At 38.1% G+C, this 22660-nt stretch overlaps 1 protein-coding gene across 2 annotated transcripts in view; it reads right to left on the reverse strand.

Annotated features, from left to right (window-relative positions):
* Positions 1–22660, reverse strand: part of atrnl1a (attractin-like 1a) — a 406244-nt gene that overhangs the window by 327377 nt on the left and 56207 nt on the right. For both annotated transcript variants that reach the window (XM_084735770.1, XM_084735769.1), the window contains exons 3-8: positions 18665–18778; positions 17603–17731; positions 12206–12414; positions 6885–7059; positions 5410–5497; positions 238–484 (exon numbers count right to left, since the gene is read on the reverse strand). In XM_084735770.1, the coding sequence (XP_084591896.1) occupies positions 238–484; positions 5410–5497; positions 6885–7059; positions 12206–12414; positions 17603–17731; positions 18665–18778 (962 nt within the window). The remainder of the gene's footprint in view (positions 1–237; positions 485–5409; positions 5498–6884; positions 7060–12205; positions 12415–17602; positions 17732–18664; positions 18779–22660) is intronic.

Here is a 22660-nt window from a genome sequence, read left to right on the forward strand (position 1 = left end):
AAAGTGAAGTTTGAAGTGTAAATCTGAGATTCCCTTTGTATCTCAAATAAGAAAGAAGAAGCTGAGACTAAAATCTCAGGAGCTGTACAAGCTCAGTTTTTCACGTACGTCTCCTCTCATGTTCAGGCCGTGTATGTGTACAAATATATATTACTCATTATCAAAACTTGCATCAATAAAAAGCGATTAAACAATCACCAGTCGATGACAGCAGTCGGAGTCAGCAGGCGTACTCACTGATGTTGTACTCCTGAACTTTGTTGATGTAGCTGTAGATTGGCGAGTAGCCAAAGAAGACCAGCATCACCGGCTCGCCGTCGGCCAGCTCCACCACGTGGGCGGTGTGCCCCTCCAGGGCATAAGGAGGAGGTGGGGCTGGTTTCCGCGGCGACCAGGTGCGCCTGGGGATGTTGAACACCCACAACTCGTCCGTCACGTTGGCCGATTTTGCCTCCAGCTTCCCACCAAACATGTAGATGTCATCCTACGTGAGGTAAAAGAGGGAGAGAGAGATGAGTGGTTTAAAATCAGGCTTAAAATAGTTCTGATGTAGAAAATATGATCAGTTTCATCATTAAAGGTACAATATGGAAGTGCCAATAAAAATCTACCTGACATGACTCAGGCGGAAAACATGTTCACAGACAAAGTAATGTATTAAGTTTCCTTCACGTTATGTTTAGTCACATTGAATAAGGGGTTCTCTGTGACATATTTAGACATGTTAATGCAAAAATGTTACATATTATATAGGGGTGGGTAAAAATATCGAAAAATCGATGCATCGAAATTATCCACCCCCTAGTTCAATATCGATTAAGCAAACCCTCTGAATCGATTCACCTCCTGGCCATTGGGGGCGCTGTGCGCAACATCTTTGTGTGATTCGCATTTTAAGGACGGAGGCTGCACGCGACCAAACAACAACAATATGTCTGCAAACTACCGGCAAGCTCTGTCCGCGCACAGAAGATAACAGAGTCCATGGCTATCTTCATTTGCAAGGACCTTCGACCGTACAGTGTTGTGGAAAATGAAGGTTTTAAGAAGATGGTACACACACTTGAACCACGATACGCTATACCAACACGAAAACACATGACAGAGGTCGCCATCCTGAAGCTGTACACAGAAGTGAAGACAGAGGTTTATATGCACAAGTGAGCTATTATGGTGCTGCTAATGTTTTATTTTCAGATGTTTTATTGCCCAAAGATGTGAAGTAATGTAGCACATGTGTTATGGGCATGAAAATAACTATTTAAAAATTGCCAACAGGTACTCTTAATTATTTGTGCATTTCTACTTCTTACTGAATCGATATTGAAGAATTTAAATCAATATAGAATCGAATCGAAATCGAATCGAATTGAAACGTTAAGAATCGTAATCGAATCGAATCGTGAGGTTCTTAACAATACCCAGCCCTAATATTATAGCTTTACATTTTTGTGCAAACTTGATATACACATCAGAGGATTGTTCCAGGTGTGCTTCTGCATTGTCTGAACTTGCATGCTGCTTCCATTGTGACATAACTCCACCTGTGGAGAGCTGCTGTTCATTCATAAAGTAATGGAGAATTTGGAGGCAGAATGTTTGGTTTGAGGAGAAGAGAAGCCCTATTATGCACAAAAAACAATCTGAAGTAAAAATGAGGTTTCAGCAGTTTTCCATATGGTTCTCGCCTAAACACTGCTGCAAAGAAATATTTCTGTATCTTGGATGATGATCTAAAATAGTCCTGGAAACCCATTTTAAACCAATTATTGATTTTTTTGACAGTTGGTGTCAGGGCAATAATCTGCAAATACAACTGTGACATTGATAGGAGACATGGAATACAGGTTTGACACCCATTGACATCTGCTGATGTGGTTACTAATATTCCTGGAGTCCCTTAAAGGAATAGTGTTATATTTGGGGAAATACAGGATATCTGTGAAGATTCTCACTCATCCAGGTCATGGCATTCATAGAAAGGGTTATCATGGGCAACTGGACTTGGTAGGCAAGTCCAGTTGCCTACAATAACCCTTTCTACGATTGGGGAAATACACTTATACACCTTCTTGCCATGAATTACTAAGAAGATCAATACCACTCAAAGGCAGTAGCCAGTTAGCTTAGCACAAAGACTAGAAACAAGGGGAAGCAGCTAGCCTGGCTCTGACCAATGGGAACAAAGTATTCCTACCAGTAGAGCTGTATGATTTGGTAAAAATAAGTAATACTGTGATGATATTCACTGAAATTGTGATTGCAATATGCGATACGATGAGTAGGAATGATCAGTTTTGTATTAAAATTTTTGTGTTAACTGAAAAAAAAAAAAAAAACATGTTTTCTTACATCTGGAGAGCAAGATTTGTAGTCCAGGACATCTTTGTAGCAGTACAACACTTCAATCTATTGCTGTTTTCACACACATTTTTCAGTTTTTCAGATAATCGCAATTTGGTTCTGGTTTTGCAATTTGGATATTGTACTTGGCCATATGGCCATTTCCATAATTTTGTGATTTTGCAGCCTACCGGCAACTTTTAGAGCAAGATTACGTAACTATTTTACTTCTCCTACAATAACAGTTTTGAAATCATTTCATGCTCCACTGCTGTGTAATAGTGCTAATTTTATGGCAGCACCTATGGTGATGAGTGGAAATTGAAGATGTGTTTTAGGACCTCACTTCTCAGAGATCATTTAAGTTGCTTCACACAATGGTGTGTGTGTGTGTGTGTGTGTGTGTGTGTGTGTGTGTGTGTGTGTGTGTGTGTGTGTGTGTGTGTGTGTGTGTGCTGTGGTTGTGGTGGAGAGTTTCCGGAAATAATTACTTTAAACTCAATTATTAACACCTTAAAAATACCGATTATAGCAGCATTAAGGGTTTCATGATAAACTAACAAACTCTAATATGCACTAGTCACCACATCAGTGCAGCCCTGCAGCTCTTCATGCAGCAGCTATACAACATGGATGAGGAGTCACCGAAAATATATGTGTAAAACTGCAGGGTGAGAGGTGAAGAGTCAGATGCCTCTGTAACTCCCTGAGATAAAAATAAAACATGCGTGTCTGCTCTGTACTAAGAGGTTTCACGAGAAGGACAAACTACAGCGATGAAGTGAAGTCATTCCTTTCATCTCTCCACAGTGTAACCGGGAGGGTTTGAAGTTTGTGTTCGGTACAGATTATGCTGCCAACAAATCTTCCTCTGGTTTCCTCCTGACCTTCTCCAGATCAAATCTCACCTTCATCACAGCACAGCAGAGACATTTGTCTTCATTCTCCATCCGTCCTTCAATATTAAATGACCTCTTCCACACAAAATAATGTATCCCAGTATTTGGACAGTGACGCATCATTTGATGTGCCAAACTGTGCAGTGAGTGATCTATACGGGACACATGGGTGGTTCTGATGTTCTCGTTTCTTCACAGGTGAATAATGAGCTGGTCTTCCAGAAAGTGTAGTAATTTCTTTTCAGTCTTGTGAGATGACTTAGATTTCTGAGCAATTTATGGACTATATGTAGGTATAAGTAATTAATGATCACTTGATATCAAATAGACAATTTCATCTATAAATAGCCTATTGTTTTCTGACCAATAGCAATTTAGGTTAGAATAACAGAGAAAAAAAAGAACATTTGAGAATCTCTAACTACAATGTTTTTGTTGTTTTTATTTGGTAATTTTTTTTAAAAAAACCTGCTGTATGCAATCTGACCATGTCTTCTGCCCTCTGGTGGATTATCAGTGCACTGCAGCCAGCATTTGAGTGCAAAATCCAACATGGCTGCCTTCATGTAGTATGATGGAGAGTTTTTGGCAGGGAAATCTTACATATCAATATTTACTGTATTTAAACAACCTATTATTAGTCTAATTAATACTTAACTTATTTTATACAAAAATAATGTGCATCAAACATGTTAGAGCAGGTATACATGACTTAACTGTGAATCCCTCAATCATTATTCTACTGAATTTCATGATGCAATCTGCATTATGCCTGCCGCAATCACAAATACATCATTAACTCTTTCCCTGCCATTGCAAGGCAGTAGGGGATGCTGTGACAGATCATCTGACAAAAAATTGTCACTTGAAGAAGAAGAAAACCACTGAAACTGAGTAGCAAAAGAAGATGACAAGTTTATGTAGCATGAAACACATCAGTGCTCAGCTGCAGATGGCTGGACAAAGAGCACCAAAACCCAGGACGGAGCAAGGCTGCTCACTCTACAGCCCCTGGGAATCAGGGGGCTGAAATGCTCTCTGTGCTCCAGCCCCCTGGCTGGACAGAGTGTTTTGGGTGGAGGGCAGGGGATACACACAGCTAACGTTAGCCACACTGGTAACAATGATGTCACACACGTAACATGAAGTGAAAAAAAAAACAAAATAAAAAGTGGATTTCTGATGCAACCAACCAACATTCAAATGCTTACAAAAAAGAATGAATTAAGCTAGAAGATTTTTTTTTTCTGTCTTTTGATATAATCCATGTTAAGATCATAGAACTGAATATTCTGTGGATGTTGAAAAAATGAATTTTGTCAAAAATGCTGGCGCTGGCTGGCATCTTTTTTTAAAAAAACGCTGGCAGGGAAAGAGTTAATAGGTGGTGTAACAATTCACTCATGCATGGATTTAATGTGTAAGATGCAAGTGCATCGATTCAGACGGCCTGTATCAGTAAAAAGCTGAATGTGAATTGGAAAAAAAATCGATGACGGGTGTATTGATAAATGTTGTTAGGATGAACATATGATTCATTTTTGGCATCAAGGAACTGCCACTGTAACTTTACTTTGTTTTCCCTGTCCCCCAAAATAACACACTCTGGACAATGAGCTAAGTAGCTGCCTGTCTCACAGCCTGCCAAACTCCATTAACTTTTCACTTTTCTGATATTTTTCTTTTTTTTAATTTCTCTCAATTTAACCATTGTAAACACCTACACTTTAGATAAGGTTATTAATGATTTCGACGACTCATAAACAGATACCAACTCATTTGTCAAAAATGGCATTAATTTGAACTCTAATTAATGTGAATTGGACATACAGAACAGTTTTTCCAATGTGAAAGAAATTTCAAAGGGAGTCACTGCAGCTGTAGCATTCAAGTCAACATGTTTCCTTGATCTCTGATGATTTATGATTATATTGCAGTAAATATAATACAGATTTCTCCTTTATTCTTGAAATCATCAGCTTGTCTTAAGTGTGGTCTTCATTTAGATTTGTCTGTCTGGTGTATGGAACCATGAGGTGCAAGTTGCAAACCTGACTGCATTGTACTTGTTACTGAACATGTTATGTGTGCATTAAATAAACAGTACTGTCTTTTCATATCTTACTGCCTCACACTTTTTCTGAGATGTAGCAGCCACAGCTGTTACCTGGTACAGAGCCAACGAGTGTCCGTATCTGTAGAGAGGGCCGCTGCCGACAGGCACCACGTCCCACGTACTCGACTCTAGGTTGTAGCTGTAAACAGAAATAATCACAAACATTCAAAATCACCAAATTTGGGGATACATGGTTTCTCTGCACAGGAATCGTATCAAAAATTGTAATCTAAAAAAGTAAAAAAAATAAGAGCAATTAATGCTGTCAGATGTAGTGGAGTAAAAATATAATATTTGACAGAATAAATGTACTGAGAACTTCACATCAAGCCACATCAAGTGTGCACATGACTGAACTCTCAGCAGAGCAGCCATACACATATATAAACTAAACAGAGGAGGTCAAACTCTGCATGAGGTATCAGATACTAAAATTGGTCTTTGATGGTGTTTGATAGTTTGTGTTATTTTAATGAGATATAGGCAAATATGCTTTGCAAGATTCAATATTGAAAAAAATCTTTGTTTATCACACAGTGATATAAAAACATCTTAATTTGGGGTCTCACAAGCAACATAAAACATGAAAGACTCACATAAAACTGAGGTTGCATTGAAACACTAGCAATTTTATAATAGAAAGAAAATAAGAGCAGGTGAGCAAAGCTGTATTTAAAAAGTAGTAAAAGTCTATTTGGCCTGGATATGGATATTGCAGAGGGAATTAAGGAGTCTTAAGTTTTCTTTTTGGCCAGAGGTGCTCTGAAGCAACTGCCTAGTGAAGGATCCTTAGTAACAGAGCCTTTCTTTTTACTGTGTGACGTTGCCTTTTAGTTGATGGTTTGCCATTTACAATACGCGCTCCCGTGGATTCTGCCATTGTTGTGTGACATCAGACTACTTCATGAAGTCTTGAAATTTCAAATATGTTACTTGGTAATTACCACATATTAACCATGGAATTATGGGACCTGGTAACTGCAGTGTTACCATGATGTCTCTCCATCTAGATTTTTTTGGTGCGAGTTGCATTGTTTCAGTGACATCAGCGATGGTTTCATGTTACTACTTTCTTCTTAATAGTAAGGAAAGTCGCTCTGGTAGATTCTAAAACAGTTCCCACATGAAACTGCTCATAACAAGGTCTGTGGATTATCTTGAGTAACCAGGTCTTGATCTCCGTAAAGAGACACTGGTTTTGAATTTTGAAATGTATTTTTTGGTGCTTTGAACACCACTGAGTGCCATTTAGACGCATTATATTGGAGAAAAGGCAGACATCTCTACAGCTGATATTTCCAAAACTCTGCCACTCACACCAAAACAATCTAGATGGACAAATAGCCCTGGAGGCCAGTGGAAAATATGCATTTTTTGATTTGAGGGTAAACTGTCTTGGTGCTGTCACTGTTACTGGCAAAAATAAAAAATCTCTGAGTGATGCTTTGTGTTTTGATTCCCCCCTTAGTTCGCTTTTTACATGACAGACAGACAGCTGCTGAGTTAGACTGGTGCTGCTCACTTACTTGAGGACCATGTGGTAGTTGGAGTAGTTGAAGGAGTAGCCTCCCACCACCCACATCAGCCCAGAGTGCACCAGAGCCTGGTGGGACGCTCTCCCTAAAGACTGAGCTGATGGTTTGACACTTGGCAGCATCCAAAAGGCTTCAGTGGACGGAACTGACAGAGAGCAGTCTGGACCTGAGACACAGAGAGGGACAAGAGACACATTTTATCGAAACGGCATCACACGTGGTCAAAAAATGGCCATCAAGAAAACAAATAAGCACGATAAGTAAAGTTTGAAATGTACTTATTACTTATTTTTAAGTGCCAGAAAGAAGGAAATAATTAAGTTCTATTCAAAAGGAGTAGAATGGAGTTTGGCATCACTGTGTGTAGAATTTGATCCACAGACCTGATCTGAGAATAACACAGACTGTATCATAATTTCACCAATTTATTCATTTTTTTCTGTTATTTTTAGGATACTATATCACATTGTATAAAAAGCGGCTTCATAAAACAATTTGTACAGGGGAAAGTAAAAATGACTTTGGACAAGCAGATTTCTGAACAACGTTCCCGATCAGTGAAGTGAAAACAAGTATTAATGTTAAACCCTGCAATGATTGATAATAATCATTATCAATTATTGGGCAATTTTGGCTTCTGAGTGGGACATGCCAAAAAAAAGTTTTAAAACCACTGGTTTAGATAAAATATCTGGTTTTGCTAATGAACCCACACAACAATTTATAAAATAAATGAAAATCCTATTATTTTGAAAATCTCTGACTTCTGGAAAGCGCATTAAACTTGTTTTCCTTGAAATTTAATTAAAAATAGAGAAGAGAAACATTACGATCACATTCAAGAGCACTGAAAGCAGAGCAACAAAATCACTATCATCCTCTTTAAGCGTGGTCTGTTGACCTCTGAAAGGCTAAAATCATCAGGGGATTTCTAATGAGGCCGGTGGGTGTGATGAATGTTTCAGCAGGTAACAAATGAGGCAGGAGGAGAAGAAACAAATGAAAACACTCATTCAAATAGACTTTTCTTTCTGTGGACAGTCGGATGAGAAGAGTGGAGGGACAGAAGAGGAGACGAGAAGAACAAACAGCAGAATGCTCTTTTCATTAACACAAAAACATATTTTTGCTGTGAAATGGCGGTTGCTAGGGCGACCAGCACCTTTATTACCCCCAGATGGCTGCTCTGAGACTTTGTCTGTCCCCACCTGATTCATTACTCTACTGACACACGTCTTTCTGTCTCACTCATGTCTTCACTCTCAGCTTCTTTTATGATTGACTTGTCACACATAAAATTCAGGAATGAGTGGGAAATCCTGTCACAAGGGCAGATTTTATGGAGATAGATTTGTCTCAATATTATTTGTGTGAAAAGAAAAATAAGCTGTTGATTAGATGAGTAATCTGTAAATATAAAACATAAGTAACATGCACTCATTATTTTATTATGTTAATGTGACACAGCAAATATTAATGTGTGTTTATTTGTTCTATGCATCTAACACACATTTAAAAAACATTTGTTTTATTATAGAGGACATGAGGACGCCTGTGGGCAACACTCAGGTTCCTATAAAGCCGTGGTCTCGCTTCAGTTGGACTGAGCCACTGAGGGCCAGACAACTCATACTTTATATTTTTCATTTATTTTGCATCTGAATCACAAAGCACTTCAAATCTTATTAGTAGTGGTAGTTTGCACTTTTTCAATTAAATCTTTACATATGGTAGGAGTGGTGTTTATTTCTTCATGCAATTTGTTTTTGCATGAAATTGATTATTTGATCATTGTTTGAAAAAATTACATTGAAACACAACTGCTGAATGATCTGTGTATGAGGTATAATTCATCTGCAGTAGTTGACATTGTATAATGAACAATGCAAGTCACCTAGGTTCAGTCATTTTTCTGTCCTAAATCAGGAAACAGAAAAGCAACAACAATCAGCTTCTTCCATTATCAAACTTGTACAGTGACATTTGAAGAAGTGTGTCCAGAATCGGAAACAGAAGCAGCTGGTCTTCAAAGTAAAAGCAAGTTAAGACGTGTGTTGGCAGCAGCTGATTTAATTTGTGAATAAAATGTGTGCATGTAATTATTTATTAATCAAATAATTTATTGATTGAGGTTAGGCCACTTACCTTTGGGGAACTTGATGCTCTATGTAGTGTTGTGAGCTGTGATAAGTTGATTTACCTTGAACTTTGACTTTATTACTGGCTTTTAAGATACAGTATATGCTTATAGACATCATGTAGATGGAAATGTATTTTCCCTATTTTGAGAAGTTAGGGAGCAGATCCATCCCAAATTAAAAGGTTAATTACAGGGAAAATAAAACTCTATCACAGAGCAGGAATCATCTAGAAGCAGTTTGAACCAGTTTTTTAAGTAACGACACATAACCATCAGTACGTTACTGATCGGGCCTCTGTGCAGTAGCATATTTATTTGTCTCTTCACGAAGAGAGAAATAAATTAATTGAACTTGAGCTTCATTATTTGAAATTTGACATAATTGTAATATGCTATTTTCTGTGACTCTTTCCTGTGTAATGGTCTCCAAATGTCTTGAAAAAGCCCAATTAACAGTCAATAGAGATTTAATTTCACACCAGGAATCAATTGGTCAGGGTAAATGCAACATTTTTAATAATAAATTCAGAGTAAATCTCATCAAATTGTATTTTTTACTGGCAGTGTTTTTGGGTTTTTTTTAACTGCCATGCTACATTGTGACAAAATAAGCCAAAATACAATTTATAAATTATTATCTCAAAAGTAGAAAGTGGCTAAACTCTTATCAAACTACTACTTGTGTTTATAACAACAATCCAGGAGGGGGCAGTGCTTGACAATCTTAATTTCACAGGGCTAGACTGTCTGATAGACTTTGATTAAACATGTTACTATTATTGTGAAAGATAACACTGATTATGAAGTGTTTTCAGGCTAGATTCAGTTTGTCACATACAGCAGGCAGAGGACAATTAAACACTGAATCTTATTAATCTGTATTAATGAGACTACACACAACTTTATAATTAAATTGATGGTTAGAGGGTGTTGTACACTTTGCAGATTATACAGCCCCCTGAGACAAACCGTGATATGTGATTTTGGGATATATTTAACTTCACAATACTAATATTGATTTCTTTGTTCTGAGTCTCAGATTGATGCTTCAGACAAATAAGGGGGAAAAAAGCACTACCTGAAGTTTCTTCATAGACAACTCTGACATATTTGGACATCAGCATAATTGCCCTCACAGTTATTGAGGAAATTGGAATTGGAAGCATCTGCAAGCCATTCAATGTATTTTATATTTATGGAAACTCCTTTTTATATTTAACCAATTTGCATCAAGAAGGAGAACAGCAATGTGAAATTATTATCAGTCAGATAATGTAATCCCATGTATCATAAAGTTGTTGTGCTGTGAGAGGAAATTGTTCACAAATGAAACATAAACAAAAATAATGAAGCCACATATATTATGCGCCACTAGGCAAGATTTCCCTGGATATCACATTTATTGTTATATGATATAAAAAATAACATCGAATCAGGCAACATTATGTTGGGCATAAACAGGAAAACAGCTGCTGTTGTGCTTTTGTGTCTTCTCCTTTTGTCTTCTTTCTATTCGCTCCCTTTTCACGTTAATAATGTACAAAATACAAACATCAAAAAGATTCTCATCATTACTGCCATCATGGGAAATGTGGTATTTGTTTTTTGAGAATAAATAACACTGGCATTGGCCTGATTTGTAGATATTACATGGTACTTACATAAAGGTACAACAATGACACATGGACCTCTTCAAATGTTCCACATAACATCCCAATAAGCATTGATTTTGTGATTTGCTGGTCAAAATATGCCTAAAAGGGTAAGAAAACTGCATTAAATCAGGTTGAAATGTAACTTTTTTCATTTTGGTTACATAAAGCTGTTGCTTTAACAGCATTTTAATTACTACATTTCAGTGTGAGGCAGGTCCTCATACACGATCACTCAGCAGAGTGCAGATGGTGGAGCACGTACTGCAATGTCACCACAACTGCCAGATGCAATACACTGAGATAAGTATTTATGTTTTTTGTATAGTATAGTATAGTATAGTATAGTATAGTATGATGAAAGTTTTCTTATCTATATGTATGCAAAGTTTGTAACACCAAGTGTTTTTGTATAGTATAGTCTCAGGTTTAATGCATTACAAGCAACCAGGCGGCTTTACAACAACATAATAGATACAGAAATGTACATTTTTGGAGAAACTAAAAAAAGCTGAAATTCTAAATAATTCACACTTGGTGTTGCCTATTCACAGGTCAGAGCCCACGTGTCCCAGTGGAAGTTGTGGCTTTTCAGAAGGTTAATGTTTTGACACAGAGCTAACTAACTAACCAAACTAGCTAACCAAACTTAACAACCACCATCATGTTCAATTTCCAAGAAATGTTGTCACTACAACGGAATGGCTCTTATGAGAACTAACATCACATAAAGATAAAACAGGGTCTTTGCTTCCGGTCATACGCAATTATGCAATTCAAATAGTATTTGCATATTATGCATATGCATGAATATTCCAAGAAACCAATTTTTAGAATAGGCGAAAATAACACTGGATGAAAAAAAATTGCATAGTTTTTGCTAAAAACTGCATGGCATTAACATGAAGTGGGCATGTTTGTAAAAGGAAGAGCCATTTTCATTTAGATATCTTCATGTAAGTGGTCAAGGGACTCCTTTGAAAAGTTTGTCCCTCACCAGAATAAAACTCCAGAGCATTATTTAGCCTCCTTCATGACAAGCTAGCATGAAATGGCTACAGCCGATAGATGCCTGAGGCATTTCAGTTTCATATGAAAGCAGTATCTTCACTCTAACTTTAAAACCCATAGATACCACTGCAGCCTATGAAAGATGCACGCACAAAACAAAATCGCATGATCCCTTCCAGTCTTACACCTGATAGATGTAAATATAATAACTGATAACATTTTTGACCTGCAGTTCAGTAAATCAATGGTTACTGGGATCATCAACACATTATGAGGTCATAAATGAGGTAATTTGCTTCTCTTGCCCTTCCCTCTCCTTTGTCACCATTATCTTTCTCCTCTAACCTTCTAAAATCTTTTTCCTACAAAAAAAAATCTGACTGACTGAACTACAATGAAGCCAAATGTCTCTCAATAAACCACCTCAGTCCTTCAATATATCTGGTTTAATTTCCCCTGATAAAAAATTATGTTCCCTCTCGCCTGTCCTGTTCGTCCTGCTCTTTTACCTTGCCAGCTGTCGTTGCAGACGCAGAGCTTTTCTCCGGTCAGGTCACAGTAGCCGTGATCCGGGCTGCCACAGTTGTCTCTGCAGTAAGGGATGTTGCAGGCTTCTCCTTTCCAGTACTCCTCACACTCACAGTACACTCGACCCGAGACGGAGTTCGCTGTGCTGCATCTGCCGTGGCCTGAACAGTTGTTTGGACAAGAGTTTATCCTGAGGGAGACAAAGTCGGGGAGGACGTCAAGGAAGTTCTTCCAAGGTTATACAGTACCACAGGCACAGAGAATACTTGACTGTGACTGGCCAGATATGACTTTGGCTTTGAGACACTGTGGATGCCACATGAAAGTCATACTGAAGTAGCAGCTGGCAAGTAGTACAGGCAACTACAAAGTTATGATTCTCTTGCTTATTTTAACATTTATACACAGTAACATTATGGTCAACACAAAAAAGAAAAGAACTGAGTAACCTCCACTAATCTATATTTTCATTTTAACACTGGATTAAATGACTGTAAGTAAGGAGACAGGGCCTCCTACTGTTTTTTGGATGTACGACCTCCCACTCACTCCCCTCAAGATTTTCACATCTAACTTAGTGAATCAAGGGTTTATTTCAACCAACCCAGAGTTGTTGATTGTTGGAACAGGTGAGTTTTATTTTGTTTCCATTGAGTTTGAATGAAGTGTGTTTCGCACTGTAAATGGAGTCTGGTGATTTTGGAAAGAGTGATAAATTGGCTGTTTCTGATTGAACAAGAAGGATCTTACTCTTTAACAGAAAGGTCTATCTCTGCGTGGACACTTTCCATAATGTTGCCAGACATTTCCAATAACAATTTGAGCCTTTCGGTGGCAAAGGATTACGTGGCAACCTGTTTTGCAGCTGACAGCTTAAGCGGTTTCACTCAATACTGGACCAGTTTCAAAAACTGTAATCAGCTTCATGGCACAAAGCAGAAGTACTTCAAGTACTTAACTTTACCCTGGTCACCACCTCTTCCAGCTGATGCCCTCTAAAAAGCGCTATAGGTCCACCAAATTATCTCTTTTTAAAAGCAGGTTCTGCATCTTCTACACTTAAAACTGAATAAATCATGTAAACACTGTCTGTGAATGTTTCTGCGTTAATCTGTGAATATTGTCTGTTGTGCTAATCATTGTGTCTAATGGTGATGTGTGCCTCTGTTCTGACACTGTTAAACTGAGCTCACCTACAATGCTGTACTAAAATCCACTGATCCCGGTCGTGTCATCATAATAAAGAATTGATAATGATTGATATAGATTGCACATTGATTTAGGGCAGTGGTAAATTAGTAACCCTTTAGTCATAAATATTATCTATGACTGAAGTCTCCTTGTATGTGTCACCCAAATCTAGCCAATTTAGGAAGAGAGAAATTCCATGGCCATGATATGAGAATAAAAAATATCTAAAGTATTCAAACTCATGTAGTTATGAGAAATAATACATTCTGTAGCATTTACAACACATCATTGGAAATTTAGCTGCACCGCTCACAGTGGATTATTCCTTAGACATCAATAAAATCTTGTGAAAAATGTCTGAGCCCACTGGACCCATGAAATAATATGAACCTCAGTTGTACTGTGGCACTGAACATGATGCACATTCAGTTTTAAAGTCATCTACCTCTTGTTTCTATTGGGTTTGAATGCATTTATTGTAAGGGGCTTTGGACAAAGGTGTCCTTCAATTCAATAGAGTATACCAAGGAATCATGGGACATAAAAGAGAGATGGAGCAAGAAGATACAGTTAAGGAGAGAGAAATTAGAGATAGAGCTAAAGGGACACAAAGAAAGAGGCAGAATGGGGACTGAAAATAAGAGACGATTAGATATAAAGAACTAGGAGCCAACAGAGTGAAATAAAATAACACATTAAAAACCAAAAACTGTGAACAAAAAGCATTGATATACTGATACTCCAAACATTACACGCTGTTTCCTGTAATATCAGATAAATACAGATGCTGAATAAGATAGGGGGTACGATAGGGGGGGGGGGAGACAAGGACCAGAGGCAGAAAATCATCTTTTTGTTAATACAAAAAGCTGGTTTGCTGCTCTGACAAGAGGGTCGTCATGACAACCTTTATCTCCCCTCTGTGTGTGTGTGTGTGTGTGTGTGTGTGTGTGTGTGTGTCCTGAGAGCCTTGAGGCTGTGTGACTGTACAGTAACCATCCTCACTCCTCCCATGTGTCCAACCTTCCACATATCATTCAATTTTCCATCATGGTGATTATTACTGGCACAAAGCAGCCAGGTTTGTGTCTGAGAGTAAGAGGTGGTGACGTGGTTTAACTAAAACACCCCTGTAATAATAAAAAAAACACAGGGAGAAATTTTAAATATTCAAACATTTAGAGACACGTAGCAACCAGCTAAGTTTTTAGGGCAACCTTTCAAGGGCACCCACCGGTGCAGTGCAACTGGAGGGGCATTCTGGAGGGCACTTGTTTTGTTTTCTCCATCAGATCTTTGCTTCACTTTAGTGGCACAAATGTACTGACTGTGACATTAAAATCTCTATAAATGAAAAAGGGAGTTTTTCTTCTAAACACATTGTACATGTTAGAATATAGGTGTTGAAAACATTTTTAAAAACTCTGAGAATTATGTAGAACTGAATTGTAAAGTTAGAAGTTTAAACTGTTGTTCACAGTTTCTGTGTTCAGGATTTTTTGGATGGACCTGAAACATGGCTCAGTGATGAGGTCCCCAAACACTATATAAGCCCCACAAACCGACACATGAACGACACTGCCTCCCCCTCCCCTCACCTTCCCTAACGGTCAGTTATGAATGCATCCTCAGCAACTCTCTCAGTCCAAATCAGCCCAGCAGTTCATTTCAACTCACTTCAGTTCCAACCCAAAATAAATACCATCCTGTCTCCATCCTCTGGCTCCGTCCTCAAACATGTCTGGACATGTCTGGACATGACTGAACATCCATGTTTCAGGTTGTTTTTAGGTCGCAGTGGTGTTTGACACTGAGAGTGGAGTAGACACACCTCCAGTGTATCAGAGCAGAGAAAACTGCTTTTTTCATGATTTTGAGACCTAATTTTATATATATACACATTTTTTTTATTCATCCAAATTAGCCTTGGTGGCTATTAACACATCTTTTTGTCGTGTGACAAACTCAGAATCATTTATTGCTGCTTTACAAGATCTTTAACATTAACTAGCTGTAGGTAGTGGTGTAATACAAGGGTATTTCCATTTTATGCCATTTTACACTTCTTTTCCACTACATCTCAGAGGCAAATAGTGAATACAAATACTCTTTTAACTCCACTACATTTTCCTGACAGCTTTAGTTACCAGATAAGTTACAAATTTCAATTTTTCATACCGCTCCTGTCCAGTGAAAACCATGATCTCCAAATGTGTTGATTTTGGTGTGGTCATGTTTGTGATACACTGAAGGATGAAGTGGTTCTTTGTGGGTTGAGAAAATTCCCCTCTTTCTTAAGCAAAATAAACTCTTTAAAAACCCTGTTGGATCAGTTGGAAAATGCATCGTGACAAAGCTAAAAACAGGGCTGATTTTCTGTCACCATCAAAAGCTGACTTCTTAGATTTGTGGTTCTCATAGGTCAATGACGCTACAGATATTTGATGATCTTAAAGAATAGAATTCCCTGCTGTAAAAATGAGTTAAAATGAACTCAACCAAGTTTAATTTTAGAATACAAACCAGCTATTTTGTTAAGGTATGATGCCTTCATCAGCTTTTGCTGCAATTTATTAAATTTAAATTACAGCAGAAAGAACATTAACTCATCAGTATGATTTTGTATTGTTGCATATTCCTGCAAACTCTTTCTCTGACCAACAGAACAAAACATTAATTAGTATAACTGGTAACACCTGAGTTTCTCCTACTATTTCAAGTCAACATAGCTGCTGTTGAAAAAGTTCTACATGGGTAGTGAGTATAAAATGAAGATGAACTTAAATTAAAAAAGAAAAAAAAAAACAATCTATTCATTACTCCTGAGCCCCTTTAACTGATTTATATTAATCAAAGGGATGTTAATGATTAATTGATGATTATTATTAAGACCACTAAAATTTAATCTATTATCTATTATCAAAAGATCGTGATTAATAAATACACCTTTACATCTTTATGTTTCATAGGACATGTAATGCTGTCAGAGAATATGCTATATGCTGCTGTGAAAATAAAGCTTTGATTGAGGCAAAGAAAAATTGATTCTTAAAGTGATAGTTCACCCAAAAATGAAATACAGTCATTATCTACTCACCCTCATGTTGATTGAGGTTCAAGTTTATTTTATTATTCCTCAAAACACTGCTTGAGTTTCACAGGAAAACAGCATTGCAGAATATCCCAAACACTTTAAGTGAATCTAGGCCAGATTTCAAACTAACAAACAAACAAACAAACAAACACACACACACACACACACACACACACACACACACACACACACCCACACACACACACACACACACACACACACACAATGCCTCCATGCAGCTCTTCTGGCATAATCCAAGTCTCCTAAACCACTTGAACCTGTGACTACAAGCTAAGGATGTCCAGTGAAAATTTAGGCTAAAAACACAGTTAAATGACATATTTCAAGTCAACTTGGCTTGTTGTGGCTTTAGACTTGGATTATGCCAGACAAGTTGGCCTGATGAGAGGAAAAAGCAAAAGCCTGTCATTTCCTTCTAAATGCACATTTTTTTTTTTTTATAATTTATGAAGTAGGCTAAAATATCCTATATTGTTTTCCTGATGAGAGGACATAAAAAGAATGAGATGGCCTGCTAACTCAGCCTAAATGCATTTATTTCTCATTTATAAAGTTTTTACATGTGTATATGTTTTGTTCATTTCTGCACAAACAAACTCTTCCCAGGATTTAAAGATGTGGCCTGTTGTGACTTGGGTCACGATGGTTTGTCATTTAAAAAAACTGTGTCCCCAGGAAAAAAGTTTGGGAAACACTACAGCATCAGTATGTAGTATCAGATATCTGTTCACTGAAAACAATTATAATCTATAAAGGGTTTTCAAAGTCTGAGACTGTCGGCCTCCCCTCAGACAAAGTTCAGAAACAAGTATTTTGAATAGTTTTTCACTTCCACTCACTGACCCTCCCCTGAAACAGTTTGCAGACACCCTGGAGAGGCCTGACCTCTGCATTAGTGTTGTCTTTGAGGGAATTGTCTCAATTTCTGTAAAACCTCAAAATGATCCATGCTTATGTACATGCAGGTCTCTGTGTGTTGAGATTAGCCTGACAATGGGAAGGAAGAGCAGTGAAAAGAGAAAGGGAAAAGAGACTAGAAAAAGAGTGAAGGAGTGGTAACGTCTGAACATACGAATAGGCGATGTTGAAGCCAGTCAGGTTGTAGGCAGCATCGCTGAAGAAATGAAGTAGAGCATAGCCAGATGTCGTTATCACCTCTGGCACTGTCTCGTTACCCCTGGTCTCTGGTACCACTAGACCACTGAGAAAGAGACAGAACGACAAGGAGACAAAGAAAGACAGATAAGTAATAATAATGAAAAGCATTTTAAATGTTGGTGTATTTTATAGACTCTGGTCTGAAAGCTCCACTGGAGAGCTCTAAGATAAACAGAATTCCATTTGAGCAATTGCCGACCCCACTAAAAATACGACAGTGATTAGTAAAGTAAAAAAAAACAAAAAACATTGCAGTGCCGAGTCAACCCGCATTTAGTTTTTATTTGTTTGATGAGGGTTTTCAGTGGGAGTTGGTGGTTTCTTATTTGGTCGGCCTGTCTCTTTTAATAAATGTAATGCGCTGCAAATGTATCCTCGCCCATAATGAATCTGAGTCAAAGCGTCCTCCCTGCTGCAACTACGGCCTTTTTTCCCCCCAACACAAGTATGTAACCATTTATAATGAACAATGTAAGCTTATTTATTGCAGGTAATAATCCCACACAAGTCCAGGCTTTGTATAGTCAAATGCCAGATAATATTTCCTTGGTTGGAAGAGGCCAAATTAGCCCCTTCATATCCTGGGAGCAACTCAACTCTCAACAGGAGATAAGCCTCAGTGGAGCCGTGTAGAAAGTGGGTGGTTGGTAAATTATTGCGGTATTAGTGTTTTTTAATGAATTTCTGTCAAACGAAAGAGTCCTTCCCACAAAAAAAGAAAAACATGCAACAAAGCTCCAGAGAAAGGAGTGGTATTCAGGACTAATGTGAGTAATTACAATATTTTCTTTCTCTTATCGCTGTATTGTGCTACAGTGGTAATTATGAGGCCCATTGTTTGCCTACATGGAGCCATTTGACTGCGTAAGTGCAAATTCGCCAGAGCTTTTGAAGCTGTGCCAAAGGCTACCTGAGTCATTTCCATACCCAACCCCCCACCACAACAGCCCTCATATTCAGAATAGCAGGCGCTCACCTGAAGACAGCAATCAAAGGGGCGTAAATGGAGTCTCCATCATAGACGTACATGTGGTCCCAGCTGCACTCTGTGGCGAAATGATTGAAGCGCAGCCTGAGTACTGCATTAGGACTGGGAGACAAGGAGAGAGGGGAGGCAGAGCACAGAATATATAGGTATGAGAAAAATATGTACAGTTGATGAATATGTATACCTATTATGTTTTATATGATTCTTACTGTGTGTCTCTGCTATTTATGAAGTCAGTGGTTATGGTCATACATTGACACATCAAGGACCTGCACAGTGCCACAGACAACCTTTTCGCTGTACTGAAGTGATTGTTGAGTGAGTCCTTTTCTTAATACACCTCTCCTAGATGCTGCAATTGGTGAGTTTACGTGCAGTACACACTACTACCCCAATTCTGATCAGATTTTTTTAGAGTATCCTGGTTTTAGAACTCTGAAATAAGCTCTTCTCCCTGTTTTGAAAAACCAGCATATGCTCAGTTCTATTGCAGACACCTGGATGCTGTGGCAGGTAAACATCAGTTTTCTGATCACTGTATGCCATATGTGCATTCCTAACTCCAGTCAGTAGTAAGAAAAATAAAAATGATAATGACAATTGATGTAATAAGGAAATGAAAGCTTAAATGAAAGTGAATAACTACTTTAGGTTACTGTAGGGCCTTAGTCCCTAACAGGCGGTCCGAGTCTGGACCCAGATGCCATCCTATACGGACCAGGATCTATAACCAATAAATTATTAATAGATTAAAAATTTTGACAGGATGCTTCTATTTTAACTGGCGCAACTTTTTTAGTCTTTCCGCTGCTGGCCAGAAGTTGGCCATTGTGAATCTACTCCTACAGAATTCATGTGTGTGCCATCTAGACTACTTTGGGACCAAAAGTTATTAAAAGATTTAGATATCATTGAAGGGTGTGGCCATAGCATCATGTCAAATTTTGATATCTCACCATGAATCACAATGTTGTTTTAACTTTGCTGTAAATGGTCCAATCTGCTCTTCACACAATTGTCAGAGTCCCAGCCTGGACTCCATGCTGCAGCTTTGCAGCTTTACTTTTTGTTTGTTGGTTTATTTAAATTAATATGTCTGAAAGTACTCATTAACATAAATCCAACATATTATTAGCAAAGATAAACCAGTCTATTTGTGAAACAAAACAACAAACAAACAAACAAACAAAAAGCTTAAAAATTATATAAAATCCTACCCATGCATCTTTGTGCAATCATGTGAGCTAACCTACTAAATCACTGTAGGGCACCTTTCCCTAGTGATAAATCACTCAGCTTGATATTATTGAAATGGATGGGCCAAGCTGCATTATCATCTCAAGTTTAAAGACAATCTTGTGGGCCACTATGGATCATTTTGATACTTCATGAGCGAGAGACTCTGACATATCCTCCACCTCAGAGACCACCAGCAGAAGGGGAAGCTAACACAGCTAACATTAGCCATCCTGCAGCTACTGCTGACTTAGCAGCTACTGTATGGGTAAGCAGAAACGAAAGAAGACACAAAAATATCTCATGCAACACAGGGTCCCTGCTCTGTCTTTCTATCAGTGAAGGGGTCCATGGACTAAAAAAAACTGCAAACCTCTGGTATATGGTATAATGACAGTACTGTGTAAAACAGTTCAACTCAAAGCTGGGAAACAGCACACACAACCAAGAGCTTTGCTTTGGTCTTGAGGGACAGTTCACCCAAAAATCAAAAATATATTTTCCCCTGGCTTATAGTGCTATTTATCTATCTAGATTTGTGTGTGTGAGAGAGAGAGTTGCAGAGTTTTGGAGAAATTGGCCTTCTCTCCAATATAATGGGACTACATGGCACTCAACTTGTGGTGGTCAAAACACCAAAAAATGCATTTGTAAAATTCAAATCCAGTCTCTCCTATTAAAAATCATAATTCGGTTACTCAAGATAATCCTTGCTATGAACTGTTTCATGCTCTTTTTTGTAGTAGATGTACTGTAGGCTAGGGTTTTAATGGGCTCAGGTGAATCAAAAGGGCTCAAATATATAAACAGAATTGAGAGTAGTATGTATACTACTACTAATAATAATCAGATCAAACAGCAATTAGTCCAATAGTTCATACCAGAGAAGAAAAATCTTCTGTGCAAAATCAACAGGTCAGCTGAAAAAAGTCTACCTCAGAATTTGACAGCAAGTTAAATATATTTCGCAAGACATTTCACAAGAAGACGATGAGATCCAGATCATTATTCACATCCAAAGGTCCAAGAGTATCTGATTCAGTAATCCATTATGCTTCATGTTTCAGGAAAGTGCCCTTTAAGTTGCCAACTCATTTTGTTATCTGTGTACCAGTATGAGGTCAGAGGGTGTTTCATATGTGCAAAATGGACCACTAGACTTTCCTTGTTTGCAGTTGATAGCTACATATGTGTGTGTATACAGGAAATTGTGCCCTGGATTTTTGCACTAATTTTTTTTTAATAGGGTGGACAAAGTAAATGTACTTAGTTGTATTTTGACATTGTGTGCATTGACAACATTTGAAACTGCCTACTTTTAAAGGTGACAACAGTTTGTTTGGTTTGATATAGAGGCAGTCTGAGTGCACCAGTTTGTCTGTGAGATTTCTTCCTCTGTGAAAAATCATCCTAGGAGGTTCTTAATAACATTCACCAACTTGTGGGTCACTGGCTCGGATATGCCAGTGTTTTATCTCCTGTGCCCTGTTTGAGTATCCAAGAACACATACTGTCAAAGACTGTGGTGCACTGCGGATGCTTTGTAGTCTGTGAAATTGACTCATAGGAATGGGCATGGCACAGCATTGCAAGAAGAAGTCATTTCCCACACTGAAGTCATTTTTGTCAAGACAGGGAACTTTCAGAGGGAGACCTCAAGATCTGTCTTGTTTTCCAAAACATGACTCAAAGCTTCCTGGCCACCTGCATATGGGATGTTTTATAGACCTTCTCTACATCCAAATTACATAAGGTGATTGATTCAGGAATTTGTCATGTTTTTAAAGACTGTACGACATCATTACTGTCTGACTGATTGATATGATGTTCCACAAAGCAGACAGTGGCTCTGTAACCATGTTAATGCCTACAACTGCTGGCTACCAGGCAAGAGTTTCCAGGGATTTGTGGCTCTTTAGTAGAGTGTACAGTACTGAAATAGAAGGTGATTTTTACATTTTACAAAGATCTCAAAGTCTTTCTTCGATATGACACCTCTACTTGCTGCCTTTTCCAAAAAATTGTTAACCACATTTTGGTACGCACATGTAGAATAACTTTTCAGTGTGAGGTAGTATAGACCCTTTTGTTTTTCCACACACATGTATCCGTTTGCCAACACAAGAATCCAACCTGCATACAAACCCTTACAAACAAAAGAAGCACCTCTCCCACCACTATGTCTGAGAGCGAGCGTGCATCGGATGGATCAGTGAAGTCAGGAGTTTTTTTTAAAGCAATCACATGGACCACTTCTGGCAGTGCAGACCAAACAGGGCAAACATGAAACAACAAGGGTGGAGAATGTGATCAACTGATCAAGTATGACACTGAACATGAACCATCTGTCTTTGTTAAATAAGGGACTATTCTACACAGATTGCACACTTGAGGCAAAAGTAGATTTGTTTCAAGGTCACAAGGACTCACAGACTCAAAGAAGAATTTTTTCATGCTTCAACAGAACAAAACAACATGGAGAGTACAGCACAACCATCTCCTGCTGAATGTCAAAGCTCCCGAAACTTCACACGAACAGACACACTATATCAGAGGCTCTTCTTTCCCATTTAAAAGGTGAAAGCACATTTGTACCACCAAACAAGTGGAATTCTTCCATTGTTTTTTGGGTTTTTTTGCAGACTTTAAACATTGAGAGGATTTTAAAAACAAAGGAAATATTCAATGTGTGATAACTTGACAAAAGCCAAGAGAAAGGCTTTGAAAGTCTTGCAATCAAACAAGAAT

The sequence above is a fragment of the Lutjanus erythropterus genome, chromosome 14, assembly GCF_056507025.1.
Source record: "Lutjanus erythropterus isolate fLutEry1 chromosome 14, fLutEry1.hap2, whole genome shotgun sequence".
Lineage (NCBI taxonomy): Eukaryota > Metazoa > Chordata > Actinopteri > Lutjaniformes > Lutjanidae > Lutjanus > Lutjanus erythropterus.